General features: G+C 47.2%; 1 protein-coding gene across 5 annotated transcripts in view; it reads right to left on the reverse strand.

Moving 5' to 3' along the window:
- The window catches only part of UTP4 (UTP4 small subunit processome component), a 158367-nt gene that overhangs the window by 42534 nt on the left and 90798 nt on the right, over nucleotides 1–25035 (reverse strand). For all 5 annotated transcript variants that reach the window (XM_085638684.1, XM_085638682.1, XM_085638683.1 and 2 more), the window contains exons 10-12: nucleotides 15910–15974; nucleotides 3448–3570; nucleotides 2781–2937 (exon numbers count right to left, since the gene is read on the reverse strand). In XM_085638684.1, coding sequence (XP_085494810.1) covers nucleotides 2781–2937; nucleotides 3448–3570; nucleotides 15910–15974 — 345 coding nt within the window. The remainder of the gene's footprint in view (nucleotides 1–2780; nucleotides 2938–3447; nucleotides 3571–15909; nucleotides 15975–25035) is intronic.

Below are 25035 nucleotides of genomic sequence, written 5' to 3' on the forward strand. Positions count from 1 at the left end.
AAAGGAGATTTAAAACAAAATGTTTAGGCTCACCAATTGATGTAGGTTCAATGTCCTCATGAGGACGGCAGCTAGTATGGGAACAAAGGAGGCCAGGAAACGCCATTCTCAAGCACTATGAAACTGAGGCAAACAACAGTTCTGTTAAGCAGGGCATATGACACCCATTCTGGAGAAAACAACCTGGAGCCATTGTAGGTGGGTTATATTTGGTTGTATACGGTTATGTTTACTTTCTCACCTATGATGGCAACACTTACCTCCATCCATGAAAATGTATCATATCTCCCCATCGTAGTTAACTCTATGGTATGTAAATATACAAGGTGCCCACCAGGAACAACGTGAAGAAATCGCTCAAATGCCATTTCAAGCAGGCACAGCCTTGAGAACACTAAAATCATCACACATTGTATGCCTCATAGGGGGGTGCACATGCTTGAGCAACTTACATCTACATATATGTTGTAGCCACCTCACTATTGCAGAGGCATGAACATGTCATGATTATCCCACAAAATGTGTGTACACGCTACCTTTGGGAAGACAGATTCTATAGTGACCTCACAGGGCAAATTATAAAAATAAATAAACTACACGGTTCACGTCACATTATGCTGGATAGCTGTGGGAGAACTAGCTTGTCTATTTTGGCACAGACTGCCACAGGATTCACAGACCAGAAGTTGTTTAAGAGTGGTTTCTTGACAATCAGCTAGTCTTGATAAAGTTTTTCGGTGGTTCAGAGATGGGCAGTCGCTGAGGATACCTACAAAGCAGCAGGAGAGCAAAATCCTCTAATTTTACTCTGCCTTCTGGGTACTTCTAAGTCAAAGGCATCCTGTTCTATTTCAGGATACCTTAGAACACATTTCTTTGGTGGCAGTCCTCTTAAAAATGCAAGGGTCCGCTATACTCAGGCCTCAGTCTCTTTACCAAAGGACTGAGCAGGGTCGAAGAGAGGCTTTTGCTTCATTACCTTTACCCTGTACTTTGGGGTGCAATGGATAACAGGTTTCACCTGAGGAATTAATCCAATTTCCTGTGTCGACCATGAAAAGTTTCAAGTCTCGCACACCATGATGTATACGAACAGGAAAGTAAAGGCACAGTGGGGCGCTTGTGGGGCAGCACTTCTGTCTCTGCATTCCCGGAAAATATGTTGCCCTTCTTTACAGACAGCTTGAGACCAGTAGGAAGTATGGCAGGCAATGTAGAAAATAGTGCTTTTCTACTTTTTACAGAGTTCATCCACCCTTGGAGATTTTGAAGTCCAAGGACTAGGGACTCACTGCTCCGTTATCTCTTGTGGAAGCACAAGAGAGTGACATTTTCTAAGTCTTCAGAATATCTGATCTACAATCCTCATTTACTACTGCACAATTGATAAAAAATTCCACTGATTGAAGTGGTACTTGGAGCCAAAGGATGAAATGGCCAGCCAGTGATAGATTGGAAAGGTACCAGCCCAGTAAGAATTAGTAGCTTATTCTGATGGAAACACAGATTTCACTTGCCATATTAAAACCAGCAGGTTCTGATGTGATTCCATCCAGTTTTGGTTTATCTTTGCACCTTTGTCTGCTTTTTTATTTAAGGAGAGTTAAAACCAGAAAACCCAGCGAGTACCGGAAGCATACATTTTAGGAATCTGATCAGCAAACCCTTCTGGTACGATATGCAACTTAGCATAACATGTTTATTTGTAAAGCACACGTTCACCCAGAACGGTATCTTGAAGCTCCTTTTATTAACCGCAGAAGGATGAAAGGCTGAGTGCACCCACCGGGATTTGAACCTGTGACCACAAGGTCAAACACAGGACCCTACAGTGGACGCATTAGTCCACTAAGACACCAGACCCGGCTTCGTATCATTGTGAAGTTTAGGTTAAAAGAGTATGCTTTGTGAGTAACACTAAAACAAAGTGACAAGAGTGTTGCATGTCAGGCATAGAAATGGGTCTCGCATGGCTACATTAACAACTACTTTGGTACCAAAGATGTCCGACAAATACTGTATTGAGACCTAGGAAAATCCAAGCAACCATCGGTTGAAGGGAGGAGCTTTCAAGTGAAAAAAGAATAAAGCAAGGATGACAGTTTCTTGCACTGAATATCGTTATCACACTTAATTCTGTGCCTCATACCAGATCTCTTAGCTATAAACTGATTGGGAAAATCAAGGATTTGTGTAGACCGGCTGGATAAAGAGCTATTTCATGCACTAGATCTTGTTCCAAGAGAAATCCAAGTGATCACTAAACAAAATGCTCAAACAGAAAATGATATAGTGGCAACAGGTCATGTGGTGAACAAAGGCAGAGATCGGATTACTGCAGTGTATCCACTTGATAAATTCGGGCCCCTGTGGCATACAAAAACCAGACCGATGAGCCAAGCAGAAAGAAGCAGGCAGCGACTTAAACTCATATATGCCTAAAGGGTTCTTCATATGGGAACTGAAAAATACTTTCAATAAGTCTCAGTCATTGGGGAAAAAATAAAACTGTGCAGTACAATGCTCGGGGAATGCACGGTTAGCGAAAGCATGTGCCACTGGCCTCCCAACTTGTAGATGTGCCACAATCTACCAGCACTGTCCTCACAGTGGCCAAAAGGAGGCTAGAAAGACAATCAGGAGACAATGCAAGAGAAGAAACCTGTGAAAATACAGACATTAAAATGTTTTAAATAAAGCCGACAAAAAGAAATAAAATGAGCAGAGGTCCAGTTCAGCACAAATAAACGTGACAGCTTGGTTAAGGCATATCTACCTACCTGACTTTGGACTGAAGGTGTGCACAAGTTTGCAGCCTGCATCAGACAGCTTTACCATGTGCACGGAGCCTCCTGCTGAAGCCACAAAAATGCTCGAGGAACATGCCGAGAAAATAATTTGGTGCACAGTCTGACGTTGCTTCAACACTTTGGGAACCTGGATTACAACAATTAAAACAAAATTATTCAGGCATCACCTTAGAAGAAATTATTTCACAAGAACGTTTAACCACACTGCTTTCAAGCATGCAGTTATTCAATATTTGAATACCCAATGACTTGGCTTTTTCATCTGAACATTTCTGATGTACACAAAGTGCTGCCTAACTCAGTCTCTCACTCCATTCCAAACCCTTCAAACCAAGCTCTCTCCATGCTCATTTACTCAGTGTTCAAACATATGAGCACATTTCTGCCAAACCGAGTATCAATGATTTTTGACTTTGAAACGACACAATGACTAGCATCCAGCTCCTCCCCCTTGAAAATGAACATTTCCATTACCCACCAAAGGTCCCTTTCTAATAAAAATAATTCTTATTCCTTATCTGCTTCTGATAATTCAGACCAGTACCTGGTGGTATGTCATTTTCTGTCCACACAATTTGCAAAGTAAGTAACAAATCTTCAACAGAAAAAACTTTAGTACTAAGCAACCAGTTCTTACCCTGGTGATGCCAATATTGTCACTGCCATGCTGCAGGCGATAAAGGCAAAACCTAGAAGCTGTAGCATAAGAAATCCAGCTTCCGCAAGGAGAGATGGCACTACAGGAAATGTTTTCGGAGCCCTGCAATGAGAAATTTAATCATTAAAACTGCACAACATGATACCTTGATGGCCGATTAATAAGTATGCCACCCACTCACACACACTTTTCAAAACAAATGAAACCAGTTGGTGATGGCAACACTTTCCTTCATATTTTGAACGCAGAATTATGGCCTAAACAGTAGAGATGTGGAGGTTTCAAAGGCACCGATACCTTGAAGAACTCTGTTACTATTACACATCTTCTAACACTTTTGGCTCCAGCCCCAAACCTCATTAGTATGCCTGAGACACACAACCACACTCTTTCGACTTGACCACACATTAGGCATGTGGACAGCTCAGATATTATCTTTCGTAGTGGACTAATCAACCATTCTGCAGGCAGAAGTCTCAAAGAAAGTACACAAAAATATAAAAAGTTGCATACATAACTGTTTCTTTTACATAGCTATGGATAGTGTGGGGCCATTATCAATTCTTCTGCAGTGGTTATTGTGTCTCTAAACTCCCATCATCAAAACTGCTCTCATTTAACAGCCAATGACCTAGTTCGAATATTTCCCAAATTTTAGAGTAACAAACTATGTCAAAAGCAAAAGTCCTATAAATAAAAGATGTGGTTGAAAATGTAGTGGAACAACGTTGGGATAGTAAAATTGAGTTTCCGTGCATTTTCCAATGAAATGCAAAAAGGTAGTCTTTGAAAAGCTGGATTTCACCATCTATGTTTCTTGACCACAATTTAACTTTTTTGCTAACGGAAACTGCAACCTCAAACCCCTAACCCTTACCACTAAACTAGCCCTTACCCACTCACTTAACCTACTCCTTACCCTTAACATTCACTTTAACCCTAATCCTTATTCTAACCCCATTCCTAATGCGGTTGCTAAGGATAACCAGTAAACCAACTCCACCGAACCTTAACCATAACCCATGCCACTACCCTAGCTCTTAATTTATGCCTAACCCCTAAACCTACTCATTGACCCGGTTTACTATAATTCTAACCGTTACTCTGAACCTAACCCTTACTCTACACCATTCCTAACCCTAATCCAAAAAACAGTGGACAATCTTAAGCACACCTGCCACCCTAATCCTTAGGTAACCCATAAAATCACAAGCTAAAGGTCGATCACAATCTAAATCCACAAACTCCTGAAGGTATGACATATGACAAGAAGGGCAGCCAGTGGGAACTTATATCCACTGGCTTATATTTGAGATCGAGTACACTCCATGCAAAAGAAACCCAGTAGACCTTTTGATGCAACTGAGAACAGGAACAAGTCACAAGGACTCTATAAGCGACCAGCGGAAAGCTGGGGGTGAGGTACTAGAAGTCAGGAAAATAAATAAGGAGAAGCATGGAATCCACAAAACAGAACACACTCAGTATGGAGCAAAAGTATGAAGATTTGCAGAAGAGCCTTCATCTTTAAAACAGCAAAGATGTCTTTCAAAGAGGCGAAAGAAACAGAACAGGCACCCAACTTAGAAGTCCAATGCTCGTTCTTGGGGCACTGGGACATTGTTTGGTAAGTGGGCCATATCAGAGATAGGTACTGTTGTTTACCACTGAGATCCCAGGGCCTTGATTATTACTGAACTCCAGTTGGATAACCAAATTACTTCCTTTGTACATGTATCTCTAGGAGAACAAGGTTGAGCAAGGCTGAATTCGGGAGGTGGTTAAGAATTATGGAGTATAGCTATTCCTTTAAACAAAAAAAAGAGGCTTGATTAAGATACAGACAAATTAGGGCAGCAAAGAAGAAGACCAGCAAAGAAAAAAAATCATAAGGTCTTATCAATTTAAGGGGCCAAGAAACAACTACATACACGATTATGCAGTAACAAGGTATAATAAATAAAACATTGAAGTCTATCAGTAATGTTATTCCATGTATCAGAGGCCAGGAAATCTTAGGGTCTTGGTTCCCAACTATGGACAATGTTTGTTAATGATGAACAAGTTACTTACCTTCGGTAACGATGTATCTGTAAGAAACATTAGTTAGTTAGACTCCTCACCTTAGAATATCCCCAGGCGTCAGACTGGATCCGGAAGATTTTTCGTCAGCAATACCCCTTGCGCGTCGCTAGGCGTCGTCTGCGGCTCCGCGTCCGTCGTCGGCGTCGTGCGCCGGAATGACGTCGGAGTACTTAGACGCCGCCCTCACGCGCTGACGTCAGTTCTTGTACATAGCTTTCCGCGCCAGGAACGCAGAGCCATGCAAAGACCGACACTGGTGCCAAAAATAAAATCTAGGGGCCTGAAAAGGATAACCTTAACCCTAGATGTCAGTTCGCAGAACGGGGAGGATGGGTGGGTCGGTGAGGAATCTAACTAACTAATGTTTCTTACAGATACATCGTTACCGAAGGTAAGTAACTTGTTCATCTGAAAGAAACACGTTAGTTAGATTCCTCACCTTAGAATAGATACCCAAGCAATACCATCCCCGGTGGTGGGTCTGCGAACCAAGATCACACCAGAAAGTCCTGGAGGACAGAACGGCCAAAGAAGCCATCCCTCCGGTCTTGGCTGTCAAGGCAATAATGTCTGGCAAACGTGTGTAGCGAAGCCCACGTCGCCGCCTGACAGATGTCCTGCAAAGGGACACCCCGTCCCAAAGCAGTAGTAGCCGCTGTGGCCCGAGTAGAATGGGCGCGCAGCCCAACAGGAGGGTCCTTTTTTGCCAAGGAGTAACACATTTTGATGCACAAAACGACCCACCGAGAGATGGTCCGTTTGTGCACAGCTTTCCCCTTCTTAGCACCCACGTATCCAACGAAAAGTTGGTCGTCCACCCGGAACTGATTTGTGCGGTCCAAATAAAAGGAGAGCGCACGTTTTGGGTCCAGACGGTGGTGCCTCTCTTCCTCTTTGGAAGGATGCGGAAAGAAGGTGGGCAAGGTAACAGACTGCCCAAGATGAAATGGAGTCACCACTTTCGGAAGAAAGGAGGGATGAGGCCGAAGGACAACCTTGTCCGGATGAACAGAGAGAAAAGGAGGCTTTGAAGATAAAGCCTGGAGCTCACTCACCCGTCTAGCCGAGGTGATGGCTACCAGAAAAGCAGTCTGAAGCGTCAGCAGACGAAGAGGACAATTATGAAGAGGCTCAAAGGGAGCACACATTAGAAATGTGAGAACAAGATTCAAGTCCCACTGAGGCATTACAAAAGGGACAGGAGGGAACGTGTGAGTAATGCCTTTGAGAAAGCGTGTAACGACAGGGGACTTGAAAAGAGAAGGCTGATCAGGAAGCCGCAAGAAGGCAGAGATGGCAGCAAGATAACCTTTCAGGGTGCCCAGGGCAGAGCCCTGCCGGGCCAAAGAAAGAAGAAACAGTAGAACCTCAGAAAGAGGGGCGGAAAGGGGATCCACAGCCTTTGCTGTGCACCATGCCACAAATTTGTTCCACCGGCAGGCGTATACCGTCTTTGTGGAGGGACGCCTGGCTGCCAGAATGATATCACAGACTTCAGGAGGCAAGTCAAATGGCATCAACTGCCGCCGCTCAATCTCCACGCATGGAGGTGGAGGCTGGACAGGTTCGGGTGGAGGACCGTCCCCTGCTGCTGCGACAGAAGATCCTCCCGAAGGGGCAGACGTATCGGAGGATCGGTCAACATACTGAGTAGCTCGGGATACCAGTACCTTCGTGCCCAATCCGGAGCCACCAAGATGACTTGGGCCCGGTCGTGCCTGATCTTCTTCAGCACTCTGGGCAGAAGTGGTATAGGCGGAAAGGCGTACAACAGACCGCAACTCCACTCGTGACGAAAAGCGTCGCCGAGCGAGTGCCGCCTTGGAAATTCCAACGCGCAGAACTGCTGACATTGCGCGTTCTCTTCGGTGGCGAATAGATCTAACCAAGGCTCTCCCCACTGCTGAAAGAGACCTTGCGCCACTTCGGAGTTCAGACGCCATTCGTGATCCATCATGCACCGGCGGCTGAGTTCGTCTGCTCTGGCGTTCAGAGAGCCTGCCAGATGTTGAACCACTAGGGTGACGCCCTGGTGTTCCAGCCATGTCCAGAGGCGCAGAGCCTCCTGACAAAGGGTCCACGACCCCACCCCGCCCTGTTTGTTGCAATACCACATGGCGGTGGTGTTGTCCGTCAACACCTGCACGACACTTCCCCTGACAGAGGGAAGGAAGGCTTTCAGTGCAAGTCGGATCGCTCTCAACTCCAACAGGTTGATGTGGAGACGAGACTCCGCCGGAGACCAGAGGCCTCTGATCTCCGCCTCTCCCATATGGACACCCCATCCCAGGCGGGACACATCCGTCACTACGACATGCTCCGGTTGGGGAAGGGAGAGGCTCTTGCCCTTGACCCAATCGCGGTCCGTGAGCCACCACTGCAACTGCTGTGCAGTGCCCTCCGAGATCAAGACATGGTCGGACAGGTTGCCGTGATGCTGGGCCCACTGAAACTTCAGGTCCCACTGCAGAGTCCGCATGCGCCGCCTGGCGTGATGCACTAGTAGGATGCAGGAGGCCATCAGCCCCAGAAGCCGCAACACTAGCCTGACCGAAACCCAGGATAGAGGCCGAAAGATGGGAATCAAGGCCTGTATATCCCGGACCCGCTGTTCCGGTGGATGGACCCGGAACTGCGCCGAATCGAGAACCGCTCCGATGAAGAGGAGCTTCTGAGAGGGACTCAAGTGTGACTTCGGCACGTTGATGGAAAATCCCAGCAAATGCAGGAGATCCGCCGTAGACTGGAGGTGGGAGACGACTGTCTGGGGCGAGCCCGCCTTCAACAACCAGTCGTCGAGATAGGGGGAAGACTGGAACCCCTGATCTGCGCAGATGAGCTGCGACCACCGCCATCACTTTTGTGAACACCCGAGGGGCACTGGTGAGGCCGAAGGGGAGCACGGTAAACTGAAAGTGCTCTTGGCCCACCGTGAACCGCAGGTAACGCCGGTGGGCCGGCAGGACGGGGATGTGGAAATATGCGTCCTGCAAGTCCAACGCTACCATCCAGTCTCCGGGGTATAGGGCAGCTAGAACCTGAGCCAAAGTTAACATCTTGAACCTTTCCTTCCGAAGGAAGGCATTGACGTTCCGGAGGTCCAAGATAGGGCGTAGGCCCCCTTTGCCCTTCTTGGGAACCAGAAAGTAGTGGGAATAACAACCACGACCTACTTCTGGGCTCGGAACGCGCTCGACGGCCCCCTTGGCCAAGAGGGCCGAAACTTCCTCGTGGAGAAGATTGAAATAATCCCCCGAGATACGGTGGTGTTGCGGTGGCATGGCTGGAGGGGTCGTCTCGAAGGGGAGGGAGTAGCCCCTTCGGACGATTTGCAGCACCCACCTGTCCGATGTGATGGACCGCCAGTGGAGCAGGTGATGGCGAACTCTGCCGCCCACTGGCGTGGAATGGGCCTGAAAGCTCGGACTAGGAAGGCTTTGAGGCGGATGCTGCCGGGGTGGATGTGAGCTGACCTCGTCGTCCTCCAGAACCGCCTCGGCGGAAACCACGTCCGCAACCGCGCGCTGGTTGGTTCTGCGGCCGGTGGCTAGGCGCACGTGAGGAGGCACCCCTTCCTTGGCCACGAAAGGGGCGAAAGGCGGAAGTTTGCGACCGCGGGGCCGAGAGGCCCAAGGACTTGGCTGTAGCCCGGGAGTCCTTAAAGCGATTCAGCGCACTGTCCGCTTTCTCGCCAAAAAGGCGAGTGCCATCAAAGGGCATGTCCATGAGAGTGCTCTGGACATCGCCCGAAAATGACGTGGACCGCAGCCAGGCGTGACGTCTAAGCGCCACTGTGGTAGAAATGGCCCTACCCAGCGAGTCCGTGGTGTCAAGCCCACATCGTATAGCATGTCGCGCGGCATCCCTCCCATCGGCCAGAGCCTGGGTAAGTCGTGTCCGGACCTCCTCCGGACACAGGGGCAGCGCGTCCTCCACCGCATCCCACAGAGAGTGGGAATAACGGTCCAAGAGACAAGCGGTGTTCAAAGACCGCAGGCCCAAACTAAGGGAGGAGAACAGCTTCTTGCCAAACTGTTCCAGTCTCTTGGAATCCCGGTCCGGCGGGGCGGTCGGGAAAGAGGATTGGGAGGTGGAGGCCTGGATAACCAGGCTCTCAGGGGTAGGGTGTTGGGACAGAAAACTGGGGTCGCCCGGAGCAGGGCGGTGGCGCCTGGCGACGTTCCTGTCCACAGGAGGAACTGTGGAGGGCTTGGACCAGGTGCCCTGCAGAACGTCAATGAGGGCCTCATTGAATTGCAGCAGAGGCTCAGTGGAGCTTGCTGCAGACTGAAGCACCTCAGTAAGGACGTTAGTCCTCACAGCCACGGCAGGCAGCTCGAGCCCAAGGGCTGCGGCCGCCTTGCGCAGCACCACAGAGAAAGCAGCGCCCTCCTCCGAAGCCACAGTCGGAGGAGAGACAAATCCAGTGTCTGGAGAGGTATCCAGGCCACTGGCCTCCCCCAGTTCATCTGCCCAGTCCTGTGACAGTTGAGCCTGAACGGCCATAGGATCCTCGGATCCCTCCCAGTTGTCCCCATCATCCGATTCCTGGTATACAGGAGAAAGTAACGGAGCCGGGCGATAGACATAATGTGTCTCTAGCGGCGCCGATCGCGGCGTCCATCGACGCCGTACCGGCGCCGGGCCCGGAGTGGGACTGAACCGGGGTCGACGTCGAGCGGAGTCGGCGTCGGCGTCGGGGGTGGTACCGGTGTCGACGCCGGCGGAGGAGGCGTGACGAGGTCGACCGGCGTCGGCGGGGACTCGAGAACGGGTCCCTCGGGCGCTTGCGGCGTCGAGGCCGGAGCCGTCAACGGCGCCGGAGCCACCGGCAGGCAAGGCAGCCCAGTCGGGTCCGCGGGGCCCGAAGGCGCACCAGCGGGCGCCGACGGCGGAGCCAGGTTCCTCATGGCCGAGAGGAAGGCACTGACTTCCGCCGGCGTCGCGTCAGTCCCAGGGACCGGAGGGTATGGGGACGTGCGCGGCGCTTGCGGCTCCGCCGGAGCCGCGGGGGTGGAACCACCCTGACCCTCGGCCGAGTCGCGCGACCGGCAAGGGGAGTCCGAAGAGCGGTGTCGCCTCTTGGACTTCTTGGAATGCTTCGACTTACCCGAAGACTTGGATCCCGACGACCGATGGTGACGTCGGCTGCGGCTCCGCGACCGATCCTTGGACCTCCTCCTGGACCGGGATCGAGAGGCGCGCGGGGCCGAGTGGCGAATCTCGAGAAGCTTACGGGACCGCTCCCGTCTAGCCTTCGAGGTCAGGGCCTTGCAGTCCGAGCACGACTCCGCGTCGTGATCGAGGCCCAAGCAGTAAAGGCACCGGCGGTGATGGTCCGTAACCGACATCAAGCGGTTGCAGTCAGCACAGGCTTTAAAACCAGGCATCCTACCGGCACCGGAGTCGAGACAAGATCAAAAAGGATCAAAAACTTAGTAAAAAATTGACTAAAGGGGTAGCTCTCCCGGATCTGCGCTTACTGGCGCGGAAAAAAGAAGAACTGACGTCAGCGCGCAAGGGCGGCGTCTAAGTACTCCGACGACGTCATTCCGGCGCACGACACCGACGACGGACGCGGAGCCGCAGACGACGCCTAGCGACGCGCAAGGGGTATTGCTGACGAAAAATCTTCCGGATCCAGTCTGACGCCTGGGGATATTCTAAGGTGAGGAATCTAACTAACGTGTTTCTTTCAGATTCTAGGTGCGAGATGAGAGGTTACACATATATCATGTGTTATGGTATGACTGCCCCTCGTTTTAATTTCCCACCAGCTCAATATCATTACATGGGCAGCAGCTGTCACCCTGTTAAATCTCAAAAGTCGAATAGTCACTATAGGGAAATGAGCTGCTATCCTCAACTCATAAGAACGACTGTTAATAGTTGGCAAGAGAAACCGTTCCAAATACAAACTTCTTGTGTTGGCAAAAGTGGTGGGTGCTGTAAAAGCTCTTCCAGGTCAAATGTTCCTGTAGAAGGATTATCTGTCAGTTATTAGGGGAGCCCACGGCAACGTCCCCCAGAGGCAATACATTTCAAGGACCTGAATTTTCAGTTGACTGCAGTACTGGGCGCGCTTACTGGATGAGAAGGTTCCACTGATCCTTAATAGGACTTAGAATATATGGTCAATGACTAACTTGTTTTTAAAAGTGAATACCTCACCAAACATTAGGGCTTGGAAGACCATTCTAACAGTTCGGGAGTAAGGCAACCATGCATTAATCTAGCACGATCTACTTAGGGAACTGCATTTGTATTTGGATAAGTAAAACCTAGTCAATTAATGAATCATTGATGGCATAGGGTGGGTGCCCAAAGTGGATAAAAATTAAGTAATTGCCAACAAAAAATGTGTTTTCTTCTTGTTTGTTTTTTCTTGGTTGTTACTTCAAATGACACCATAATGTAGGACACCGAACCATCAAGGCAGATGGTGAGCATCGGACTCATTCTTATCCCAATTGTTAATGGATTTGCACCTCCACTTACTGCTCCTGTGTGCCAATATGACTAATGCTGTGTTGTGTCTGCTTCTCTAAGTGTTGATAAAAATTGTGTTAAAAAAAAATACATAACTTGATAGTTGTTGGGGATGAATTCCTGTACATTGATGAGATCATTGTGGTCATACAAGAGTACACAACCGATGAACTGGAGACCCTCGTCAGTGAGGCGGTTGTAGGTAAGAGCTTTGTCCACAAGGCAAGGAAGTCTTCATTGTTGAGGGATTCAGTAGTGTAATAATCAGTAGGAAGATGCCAGAGATGAGGGAGAAGTAATTGAAGGCAGAGGCAGAACTACCGATTTGGGGGTACAATTTAGGTGGCAAAACCTATTTCATCACCCTTTTTGTCATGCATGAGAGGGGATGATTTTTCAGAAAGATTGAGCACAATTATCACTGAGGTCAGGACTGTAGCCTTCACTCTAATCCTCAGTAGTTGTAACTTCCACATTTTCCATTTTTAGGTCTCGGCTCGAAGGCTGCGCTTGCGCAGTCTCGCTCCGAGATTTAATGACTTGGAGAAGAGGGGCTTAAACCCGCCCCTCTTCTCCCCTCTTCTCCATTGGCTGGCCTCGTGAATGCTGGCCAGCCATTGGAGAAGAGGTTTGTCTCTCCGAACAGGCCCCGTCCTTTTCGGATTCGGGGGCGTGTTTTTTGCTATTTTTCTAATTATCTCCTCCAGCCAATGGCAAGAGGAGAGAAAAGAAAAACACGCCCCCGAATCCGAAACCGCCGCTGCCTTTCTCCGAGGCATTTCTGCTTCGCCTCGATGGAAGGTGGTGGTGTTCTTGGCTCTCGCCAGGTAAGGCAACAGTTTTGCCAGTATTTGTTGTGTGTTTGTCCCGGAGCATGGATGCATTACTTGTGTCCCTTCACCGTATATTTTTTATAGGTGCTACTTTTTTGTTTGTTTCAGAACTTTACAAAAAAGTGTGTCCTTTTCAGCTATCTTCCTCGTGTAACTGCTGCCTCCGCTGTCTGTCTACTTGCGACAGCCCCCTTCCTCCCTTGTTTCTCATCTGCTTGCCCCCAGCTTCCATTGTCCATCTGCTTGCTCCCGGCATCTCCCTCGCATCCACAGTGGTCTGTGTTGCTTCCGACTCCTATTCCATCTTTCCATGTTACCTACCCTATTCCTACATCTATATTTCCTCTGGCCCACCTCGCTCCATCGCTCCCTCTGTATTGCGTCCCGCCTCCCACCCCACAAAGAAGGTTCGGGAACTAGGCATGTTTCCAATCTCTCACTTAATAATACCATTTTTTTAAGCCTCCAACATTTCTCACTAGTTCCTATCCATGGCTTTGTTTAAGTGAGTGCCTCTTACGTTGGTGAAATCTCATCAACAGCCTCGGACCATACCATGCGATATATCTGCACTAGTCCGGCGTTTCTTGTCTAATCTATGTTACAGTTCTGAGAGGCACAAATTGAGAAATGAGACAGTTGTACAAGAATATCATTTTTCCGAGCCCAGAATTCGCCTGCCGCTGCCTTAGGGGTGCCTGCCCTCTCCTGGGTCACTGAGCCCCAGTGAACAATGAGGAACAGTGGGTGACAAAGGAGATTACGCAGTAATACCATCAGACCTCGTCAAGGGATTAGTGCAGCCGAGGCAGCTAGGGCGGGCTTCTATGCGCTGCCCCAGGACCAGGGGCTCTCTAGCTGCGCAGTTTAAAGGACTGCAGGGGAAGGGTTTTGTTTTAAAAAAATAATTCCAGTGGAGTACAGATGAAAGCAAGATTTATAGCATAATTATTGTGAACAAAGGACGCCGGATTAACGATTAATGAATTTGAAGAGGCGATGTGTGCGGGGGGTGGGGTGGGGTTTGGCAGTAATGGCAGGTAGGGGAGCCAGGACTGACAGATAATCTGGGGGAGGAGTGAAGAATCACATGGGTGGGTCTACCTAGGCACGATATTTAGAGTTCTTAACCATGGGCATGGGTTTGCGTGTGTATAATGGCTTCTAAATTTCTGGATGGGCCGCCACCTGTGTCCGAGGACTGGTGTGAGTGGATGTGGCCTTCTAACTACATCTGCACAGCGCGCACTTCATAAGTCTTACTGAGAAAGTGAAGTGCAGATGTACTTATTTGGAGACAGACTGATTTTGAAAATAATTCCAGGAAGCTTATAGCTGTGTTGCCTGTAATATGTCTTAATTTAAAGTACATAACTTGTATTTTTCATGTGGAAAATGGTTAGATGGCTCATCTGTATAAAATCAGAACTATATCATGTTTGAAAGCCTGTTGACATTGAAACTACATTAGAGTAGTGGCCCAAAAGATCACTCTGCCGTATATATAGCTTATTTAACAAATATCGTTATGCAAACTTACACAAAGGACGTAATCGGGTTGCGTTCTTACCTCTCGCTCTTACTCTTTAACCTGCACACAGCAGGCCTGTCCATTGAGCTCTGATAGGTTCATTGCACCTTCATCACCTAAGCAACTCGCCCTTCTGTTATGTAATGCATGCTGATGTACACCGTGCAAAAGGGTAAAGCACCTTTAAACGCCTGTATGTCTTCAGCTGTTGGCTGCTTTGCTCAGGGCCAGTGGGCATTAATTGGGATTAATATAAAAGATTCAAAGCAAATTCTCTTTGTCTGTGGCAGGACCAGTTCTACCTGTATAGTTTGAGTGGAAACAGCAAAGTCATAATCCCTAATCTGTGTGCGTGTGGGTGGCTCTGTGTGCGTGTGGGAGGCTCTGTGTGGGTGGCTTTTTTTGTAGGTGGCTCTATGCGTGGTGGCTTTCTCTGTGTGGGTAACTCGGTGTGTGTGTGTGTAGGTGGCTATGTGAGTGGCTGTGTGTGTGTGGGTGGCTTTCTGTGTGTGGCTCTGTGTGTAGGTGCAAATGCAATATGTCTCGCATTTGAGAGTGATTAAGCTATTGACATTGTAAATAACATTGCCGTTTCTTTAAATGTTTTAAAGACAAAAACAATGTCATGAGCAATGCCAATAGCTCTAACTTTAACAATGCCGAGACCATTGCATTGTAAATGCTTGTTGAGTATTTGAGAGGCAGGAGGTACACTTCTGACTGAGTTCTCTCTGGAGAACTATGCTTATTTTGGCACCAGGCTAATGTCCTCTCACTGTTTCTCAAAGTCTTTGAGGAGAAGAGCCAGCAAACAGAAAGCAAATATAAGGGGCTGCCTTTCCCTCAACACTCGGCTAACACAAATACATTGGGCTCCCATTGAAAGCAGGAACAAAATGGAAGATTAGCTGCAGAGATTAGCAAAATATTTACAGGAAGGTACCACCTGATTTTAGAAATAAGTTGAGAGGAAGGGACATTTTACTGCTGGAAAATCGTAGGTTTCCTCAAGAGAGAATCTTGCCTGTGACACTACCTCTCCAAAGCCATCCAATATATCACAAATTGGCCGTTGTTTCCAGTGTAACACACAAACATAGCTATTTAAATAGTTTAAAAAAAAGAAAAACAAAGGAGCTGATGTTTGAGTCATCACAAAGTTCAGTGAGTCAGGCGCTTAAGGACAACTAAATTAACAGCCATACAACCTGGCCTTCCACCTCAGCAAAAAGATTATAAGAAAATCATTTGGATAACATCAGGGGCATATACTTCCAGCCATATAGGTAGATGCCGGTCTTAGGACTCAAAACCTCACGGCTCTCAATGTCACCACAACCCACAACACTCCAACAACAGCAGGAGTGGTGTCTGTTTAAAGAAAAAAATACTGCATGGAGCAAACCAGAGGCAATTATTAATATGCGAATGTGTAAATCTAGCCTGTCCTCAACCCTCCTCACACCACATTTCATAATTGTTACAGATAGTTTCCAAACAAACCTTTCTTTTCAGTTGCAACAGATGCTCTTGGCTTCTGGACACTGGGAGAATGTCTCCATGTTTTCCTGCAATAGAAATAGGCAGAAAGAGCTTCAGTGAGAAAGGTAAAGTTGATGTTTCCTCTCTTGTCAAAGGCATTTCCCTCATGGAAGCAAATGCAAGGCTAAGATTTCTGTTCCCAGCTACCATTACCAGATTCAGGTTCTCAGACCTACCTCCTTCTCCAGATCTTGTACTGCAGTTTTGTCAATTCCTTTACAGACAGGCAAAAAAGCCAATAGCAGTGTCCCCCGATGTGAGATAGGTTTTTGGTTTCTGTGACAACGGTCTCACTTCTGAAAAGTCTTGCACAAAATGCCCTTGCCCGGGCGACCTCCTTCCTACAGAGCTCTTCGCAAAAGTACTAAAACAATAGTAAACTGGGACCTTGTGGGAAGAATCCCAGCACACAACCTTCCAGGATCTAGCTTAGGAGGGACACACATTTCTGAGCAGGCTAAGATTCCTGGCATGAGTTAACCAGACAGCCACAATTTGTGCACTTCCTTCACATCAATAAAGGCCCACTCTCCTTTGAAGTGCCTCTCAGCCTTTAACAATTCAGGAAGGAACAGGTAAGAAGAAAAGATGACTTACCTGTAATGACAGTATCCAGTGTTTGCGTCCTTCACAAATGCACATTCACTAAATTATTCCCTTATCAAGATGTGCTAAATTCTTAGTATAGTCAATATGTAGCACAATAAAATGCAGCCCATCCATATCATTCAGAGCTTATCAATTCAGCCTGTATGTTGATGGGACTTAAGCTCTACTCCCAGGAGCTAATTTACAGATACTTGACTTATTGGAGGATATTTCACAGCGGGACCAACACACTCTCCATGTCAGTATCTGTCCCGCAGTGACCGGGCTTTTTTTTTTTCTCCCTTTAACAGTTCCCCCCTTTCCCTGCAGCACACAGGAATTCCCCCACCTGCAACTGCAGAGCTGTGTTTTTAGGTGCTTTAGTGCAGACGGCGAAATATCTGTCGGCATTAAAAATGCACCTCAAAGTCTGCATACCGGATGTGCTAAATGCATTATATGCCTCAACGGGAAGGAGAGCGTTCATGTGTGAAACTATGAAAGATTATCAATGCTGGAGACTAAGAGTTACAGGCAATACATTTCTTTTGTAGCATTGGATCTTTTGCAGATTCACATCCTTAGAATCATATAGAAAACAGATTATCTAGCGAGGCAGGATCAAGTGGATTATACAAATTCTTCAAAACAGCTTGTCCCACCTGCATCTCTGCTGTGGTATCAGTTTTATCGTTCTAGTGTTTGCAAAATATTTGCAGCTTTCTGCGGATGTAAATCTTTCTTGGGTCAAAGAATTAGTTTGGAGAGCGGCGACTACAGTCATGAAGGTACACTACCAGAATACCACGTTGCGTCACAAAAATATTTACCACAACATATAAACTACCACTGTATCAAAGTAAATATATAGTTACCATGACTACAAAGTGGTTCTGTATTCTACTGTCGAAGTTCTTGTAGGTAGACGTTTGTGACCTCCCTACTCAAATCAAAACAAGCTTTATTCGATTTTAAACATTAAAATCATAAAAGCAAACATTTTAAAAAGAGAATACATCGTCAGCTGTTAAATATTACAATTCATCAGTCCTCAACTTTCGTAGGTAAAATCCTATAAAAAAAAAAAAGAAATAAGCATATGAACATTCTGTAACTTCCCGAATAATCCACTAATCGTACTAATTTATTCCAGCCCAGTACGTTTCTCACAATTCAATTGAATTGATTTTTCCTGGTCCTCAATACACTCTTTAAGAAGCCCACCATAGATCCAGCACAAAAACAATTATCCAACAGTTGTAAATACATAAAAGCAGGGCGGCATTGCCTCCAACCTCCCCGTTTTAAAAGTGGTATTAACCATCTATGCCTCTCGTTAGTATAAAACTTACAAAAAAAGACCACATGCATCGTGCTTTGGGCTGAAGCATTATCACAGGGGCATAGACATAGATCTCTTGACCAATCATTGATAGTTGGGTAAGTAATTAAGTGGTGGAAAGACACAAACCTAAATCTTGTCAGGAGGTATCTGTCATATCCACCCAGAACGTATAACAAATAGGGTTGAATATTGCGCGTTGTATTAATTAATTGATGTCTGGCCACCATTGGTTTATTCATCTCAAGCATCAACCTGTTTCCTTCTAGGTGGGTCATACAGACTTTTTTAAACTCCTTCCGATTGATAAGGTTCATACTGTCGGGCGAATTAAAATACTCAGGGTGACCAATGTCCTGCATAAAATTCTCGATATATTTCAACCATAAAATTTTGCGGGCATTATCTAAACTCTTTGCGTCCTTTATTATTTCCCTATTAAGGCCCGTACTCTCTGCGGTCCAAATTCTATGCCATAGCAGTGCTGGCTGAGCTTTAATTAGGTCAGAGATGTAGATGACTCCTAATTCAGAGTGGCAAATGAAAACCAGTGTACTAGTTGGAACAGCTAGAATGAATCGCAGAAAGGCATTTTCCATACGTTGGATTGATGTAAAATCTTGGAATCCCCAGATAGCTGCCCCAAAGATTGCTATGCTTACACACTTTGCCTGGTAGATCTTCAATAACATGTCTGGCGGTCTTTTTCCTAACTTTTTGGAAAAATTTGAAAGAGCCGCGATGGACTTCGTAAAAAGTAGAGACCTGGCCTTAACTGCTGGGGCCCATGAGCCTGTTCTGTCAAAGAGGACACCCAAATAAGTAAAAGAAGTAATAGGTTCCACCTTGCACCCCCCCGCCTGGAAACTTCTATTCTTGTTCTTCACTCTCCCACAGGACATCACAAAACTTTTCTTGACCTCCCTACTCTAATATACGACCTTCATGAATCTTGTAGGATTAGTAGTCACTCTTGCTGGCAAAGGCTGATTAGCTTTCACATACCTCACCTTTCTAAACGATCCATCATGCAATTTCTTGTGGCCATACTCTTTTATTTTGCATCTTAGGCTAAAGACAATTTCTGCCAGTGTAGAAGGATAAAAGGAATATGCTACTTACCAGTATGCATCTGTTCTTGGCATGTAGAGCTGCAGAGCCACACACTTAGGATAAGATCGCCATCTGGTGTTGGGCTCGGATGATTGCAGGTTGTTGTTGTCTTCGGAAGAAGCCTTTTGGTCACGAGATAGGTGACTCCTCCTCTGGACAACAGTGCGCATGGGCATCCACTCCATCCTCAGATTGTTTTTCGCCATGATGGGAAATGATGGAGTGTATAAGAAGAAAGAGAAAGGATGTCCATGTGTAGTGTCTAATTAAGACAATGCTGGAACAGATACAGGTCCCGGGGAGGAGGGTGGGCGTGTGTGGCTCTGCAGCTCTACATGCCAAGAACAGATGCATACTGGTAAGTAGCATATTCCGTTCGAGGCATATGAGCTGCAGATCACACACTTAGGATAGACTATATAGCAGTGTCTCCCCTAGCGGTGGTCACCTGTATCCGTTGCAGCAGTTTGGAATAGAGGTTTTAGGAGAGCTTGGCCTACTGAATCTTGTTGTTTGGATTGCACATCAACACAGTAATGTTTAGTGAAGGTGTGTGTGGTAGACCATGTGGCTGCTTTGCAAATATCTTCTAAGGGAATGTTCCCTAAGAATGCCATGGAAGCCCCTATTTTACGCGTGGAGTGCGCCCTAGGGGGAACTGTAAGAGTGCGTTTAGCTTTCTGGTAACATATTTGGATACATTTAACTATCCACCTGGCTATACCGGATTTGGAAATGGGGTTGCCTTTATGTGGTGGAGTGAAAGCAACAAACAGCTGTTTGGTTTTGCAAAAGGGTTTGGTTCTGTCGATGTAATAAAGCAAGGCTCTTTTAACATCTAAGGTATGAAGGGCTCTCTCAGCTACTGAGTCTGGATTAGGGAAGAAGACTGGTAGCTCGACTGATTGGTTAAGATGGAAAGGGGAAATTACTTTAGGGAGGAATTTTGGGTTTGTCCTAAGAACCACTTTGTTACGATGTAGTTGTAGGAATGGTTCTTCAAGAGTTAAGGCTTGTATTTCACTTACCCTTCGCAGGGATGTGATTGCGATAAGGAAAGCCACTTTCCATGTTAGGAACTGCAGTTCGCATTTATGCATATGTTCAAATGGAGGACCCATGAGCCTTGTTAGAACAATATTTAGATTCCACACTGGGGAAGGTGGTAATCTTGGAGGAATAATCCTTTTGAGACCTTCCATGAAGGCTTTGATGGCTGGTACCTTAAAGAGGGACAGGTGTTGTCTATTTTGTAAGTAGGCTGCTAAGGCTGCTAGGTGTAGACGTATGGAGGAATACGCTAAATTGCATCTTTGCAAGTGTAGTAAATAGCAAATAATGTTTTGGATGGAAGCATCCAGTGGACGTATATCATTGTTAGTGCAGTAAATGGCAAATCTTTTCCATTTTGCAGCATAACACGCCCTAGTAGAAGGTCTTCTAGCTTCTTTTATGATATTCATACAGTCTGGTGGGAGGTTGAGGTAACCGAACTCTAAGACTTCAGGAGCCAGATTGCCAAGTTCAGTTGCTGTGGATCTGGGTGTCTGATTTCTCCATGGTTCTGGGTTAAAAGGGCCGGGGAAAGGCGCAATTTTTGATGTGGAACTAGCGATAGTTCCAGAAGTGTCATGAACCAGGGTTGACGTGCCCAAGTGGGAGCTACTAGGATTAGTTTTAGCGACTGTTGTTTGAGCTTGCGTACCACAAATGGAATGAGTGGGAGAGGCGGAAAAGCGTACGCAAATCTGCCTGACCAGTTTATTCATATTGCATTGCCCTTCGACTGTGGGTGTGGAAACCTGGCGGCGAAGGTTGGGCATTTTGCGTTTGTGCGTGGCGAACAGGTCTATGTCTGGTTGGTCCCATTTTTGGAAGAATGGGAATAGGACTTTGGGGTGTAATTCCCATTCGTGGATTTGCGGTGTCTGACGACTTAGGAGATCGGCAACCTGGTTGTGAACCCCTGGAAGGTGTTCCGCTAGCAGGCAGATGTTTTGGGGAATTGCCCATCTCCAGCTTTTCTGTGCGAGTTGGGACAGTTGGAGAGAATGTGTCCCCCCCTGCTTTTGTATGAAATACATTGTCGTCATGTTGTCTGTGCGGATGAGGACAGTTTTGTTCTTTAGATGTACTTTAAAGGATTTCAGTGCTAGGAACACCGCTAGAAGTTCTAGGTGATTGCTATGGAGCAGTTTTTGTTGAATGGTCCATCTGCCCTGAGTGGTGTGTTGGAGGAGGTGGGCTCCCCACCCTGTGAGAGATGCGTCGGTGGTCAGCACTACTTGTGGAAGAGGCTCTAAGAACGGTCGCCCTTTGGACAGGTTGATTGTGTTCCACCATTTTAGTGAACAAAGTGAGCGACTGTCCACCAACACCAGATCGGTAAGTTGTCCGTGTGCCTGGTTCCACTGTTGTGCTAGACATTCTTGCAAGGGACGCATTTGAAGTCGTGCGTGGGGTACGATGGAGATGCATGACGCCATCATGCCTAACAGTTGCATAAACACTCTTGCTGGAAGAGAGTGTTGAGTTTCAAATTTTAAGATGAGGTTTTGTATGTTGGCTATCCTGGCTGTGCTGGGATAAGCTATGGCCTTGGACGTATTTATGGTAGCTCCCAGATATTGATGTATGTGGGAGGGTTGTAGTTGAGATTTGGGATAGTTGATGGTAAATCCCAAGTCGTGTAGGGTTTGAATAGTGCGGTGAGTGTGGAGAACGCATTTGTCGAGAGTATTGGCTTTTATGAGCCAATCGTCGAGATACGGGAAGACATGGATTTGTTGTCTCCTGAGATGCGCTGCCACTACTGCTAAGCATTTGGTGAATACCCTGGGTGCAGTTGTTACTCCGAATGGGAGGACTGTAAACTGATAGTGTTGTCCGTCTACCACAAATCTTAGATACTTCCTGTGAGCGGGATGCATGGGGATGTGAAAGTATGCGTCCTTGAGGTCCAATGTGGCAAGGAAGTCGCCTTGTTGAAGTAGTGGTAGGACTTGTTGGAGAGTGATCTTATGGAAATGATCTGAGTGTATGTACTGGTTTAGTAGTCTGAGGTCCAGTATGGGTCTTAAAGTCTCGTCCTTTTTGGGAATTAGGAAGTATAGAGAATATACTCCTGTACCCTGATGTTGGAGTGGAACTGGTTATATTGCGTGTTTTTGAAGCAAGGACCGAATTTCCTGTTTGAGGAGTGTAAGATGGTGTGGTGACATTGGACGGTGTGTGGGTGGTATGTGTGGGGGGGGGGGGGGGGTGTTTGTGAGTTTGAGGCAGTAACCAAACTGGATAATTTGTCTTGCCCACTTGTCTGTTGTGATGGAATTCCAGACAGGTAGGAACTGTTGGAGTCTTCCCCCGACTGGAGTGGAATGGTCTGGGGGTGGAGTGGGGGCAAGTCACTGTTTAGTGGCTGGAGAGGTGCGGGTGTTGGTATTGCCCCGTCCTCGGCCCTTGGTATTGTTTCCCCTATATCCTCCTCTAAAATATCCTCTGCTAGGGGATGTTTGTGCGGAGGTTTTGAAGGTGGAAGAGGTGTCTGTTCCCACATTTTGGAGGCTCCCCTGTAAAAGGAGCGTCGAAAGGGGCCTCGGGGTTGTGGAGACTGTAATGCTCCCACTGATTTAGCAGTCTTATTATCTTTCTTCATCTTCTCTAGTGCAGTGTCTACTGCGGGTCCAAATAGTTGCTCTTGGTTGAATGGTTGAGCAAGAATGGTTGTTTGTACTTCCGGCTTAAAGCCTGAAATACGTAGCCATGCGTGGCGTCTAAGTAGTATGCTTGTGTTGACCGCCCTAGAGGCAGTGTCCATTGCGTCTAATGCACATTTGATTGATGCATTAGATATCAGTTTTCCCTCTTGGATGAGGTAATTGGCCTGGGATTTGTACTGATCTGGCAGGTGTTGTAAAAGATCTTCTAGCTGATCATAATGAGCCCTATCATATCTGGCTAATAGGGCTTGTGTATTGGCAATACGCCAATGTTTAGCAGCTTGTGCTGCAACCCTTTTGCCTGAGGCCTCTAATAGCTTGGACTCTTTGTCCGGGGGCGGTGTGTCTCCTGTTGTTTGGGAGTTAGCCCGCTTTCGTGCGTTTGAAACGACTAAAGAGTCTAGAGGGAGCTGTGCCTTAATGTACGCGGGATCTTGTGGGGCCGGTCTATATTTTTTTTCAATTCGGGGGTTAAGCTCTAACAGGGTCTTTAAAAACCTCAGTGGCGTGTTTTATGACACCTTTAATCATGGGCAGGATCTGAACTGATTTTTGCGACTGCTCAAATGTGTCGAGAAGAAAGTCCTCTTTCAGGTGTATCTGAGTGCATGGTGACGCCATGGAACAGTGCCGCCCTGTTTATCAGCTGTCCAAACCCTAGGTGGTCATCAGGAGAGGAGGGTTTGGAGGGGTATGTAGTGGGATCAGGAATGTCAGGTAAAGGGTAAGCCCAGTCATCTAAGGGTGCCGTATCCAGGAGTGTGAAAGGATCATTAGGATCATTAAGGTCATCCGGGTCTCCCCCTCCCCCTAAATAATCATCATCATCCTGTGGAGGTGGTGTATGTGAAGGAGATGGTAGAGGAGAAGGAGGTGGGGGCAGAGGGGGTGGGATGAGAGGTGATATAGGAGAGGAAGGACGAATGGGTGAGGTGGCAAAGTCCTTCTTCTTTATGGGGGCTGGAGGAGGTGTTGTATCCAGCTTCCTTTTCTTGCATGGCACAGCAGTGACATGTCCGGTTTTTGGATTGATATAAATCCTTTTTTGCGTGGGATCCGGGCAAAAAAGTTCTTCATTGTCCGAAAGTGGCTTTGGTGCCGACTTTTTCGGTTCCGATCTATGTTTTGGGTGATCGGTAGAGTCTTTGTGGACTTTTTTCGGTACCGAGGATGGTTTCAGTGCCGAAGAACGTTTTGGTGCCGGTGGAGATTTCGGCCTCGATGGTCTCGGAGCCTGCTTCGGTGCCGAGAGGTGTTGAGTCTTCGGTGCCGAAGGTACTGTGGGCACAATAACATGTGGTTTGCTCGAGCCCGAGCCACCTGCAGGCTTATATTTCTTCGGAGCCGGGCCCGAGGGCGGGGCTTCTGAAGACGATAGTCGGTCGCGACTGGGGCCAGCTGGCGGAGTCTTGACCAACGTCTTTTTTGGGGGGGTTGGGGTAGGGGCACTGGTACTCACTCGTTGCCCCAGAGTGATGAGGTCATCAGAATCGTCCGCTTCGGATACAATTTGGAGGTCTTCGGAATCGTCTTCCGGGACATCCTGGGCAAAGATGTCCTCTGGTTCTGGGGCTGGTCTGGCCATGATATGGCGTCGAGCTCTTCGGTCCCGGATGGTTTTCTTGGAACGGAATGCGGCGCAGGCTGGACAGTTGGATTCGTTATGTTCCGGCGAGAGGCACAGGTTGCAGACCTCGTGGTGGTCACTGTGGGGGAACTTTGCACCACATTGGGGGCATTTTTTAAAAGGTGTCCTTTCCATGAGCCGTATCCGGAACCGGTCCGATTGGATTTCGACGTCGAGTTGTGAAGGTTGTTGGTTTCGAAAGCTGGATTTTTAGAAGTTTTCAGTCGGAGTGGAAAAGTTCATCCGAACCCAATGGCGGAAAAAAACAATCTGAGGATGGAGTGGATGCCCATGCGCACTGTTGTCCAGAGGAGGAGTCACCTATCTCGTGACCAAAAGGCTTCTTCCGAAGACAACAACAACCTGCAATCATCCGAGCCCAACACCAGATGGCGATCTTATCCTAAGTGTGTGATCTGCAGCTCATATGCCTCGAACAGGCTGTTTAGTTGGTATGGAAGCACAAATGCACTCTTTAAATGGATCTTAAAATGAATCCTTAGAACGATTTTCAGAGTACATGATTTCATCACAAGTAAATACTTGAATTTCACAAAACCTTCTCTCAGATTTAAATACTACTACTAAGGCTTTCTTTTCTGCAACCAGCTCAAAAGTTATGAACATCCGGCTGCCACTCTCAAAACCGCTCTTTCATGCAGTTGTTGGTTCACATAGTTGAGGGAACAGCCTTCTAA

The sequence above is a fragment of the Triturus cristatus genome, chromosome 12 (genome assembly GCF_964204655.1).
Source record: "Triturus cristatus chromosome 12, aTriCri1.1, whole genome shotgun sequence".
NCBI classification, from domain to species: domain Eukaryota; kingdom Metazoa; phylum Chordata; class Amphibia; order Caudata; family Salamandridae; genus Triturus; species Triturus cristatus.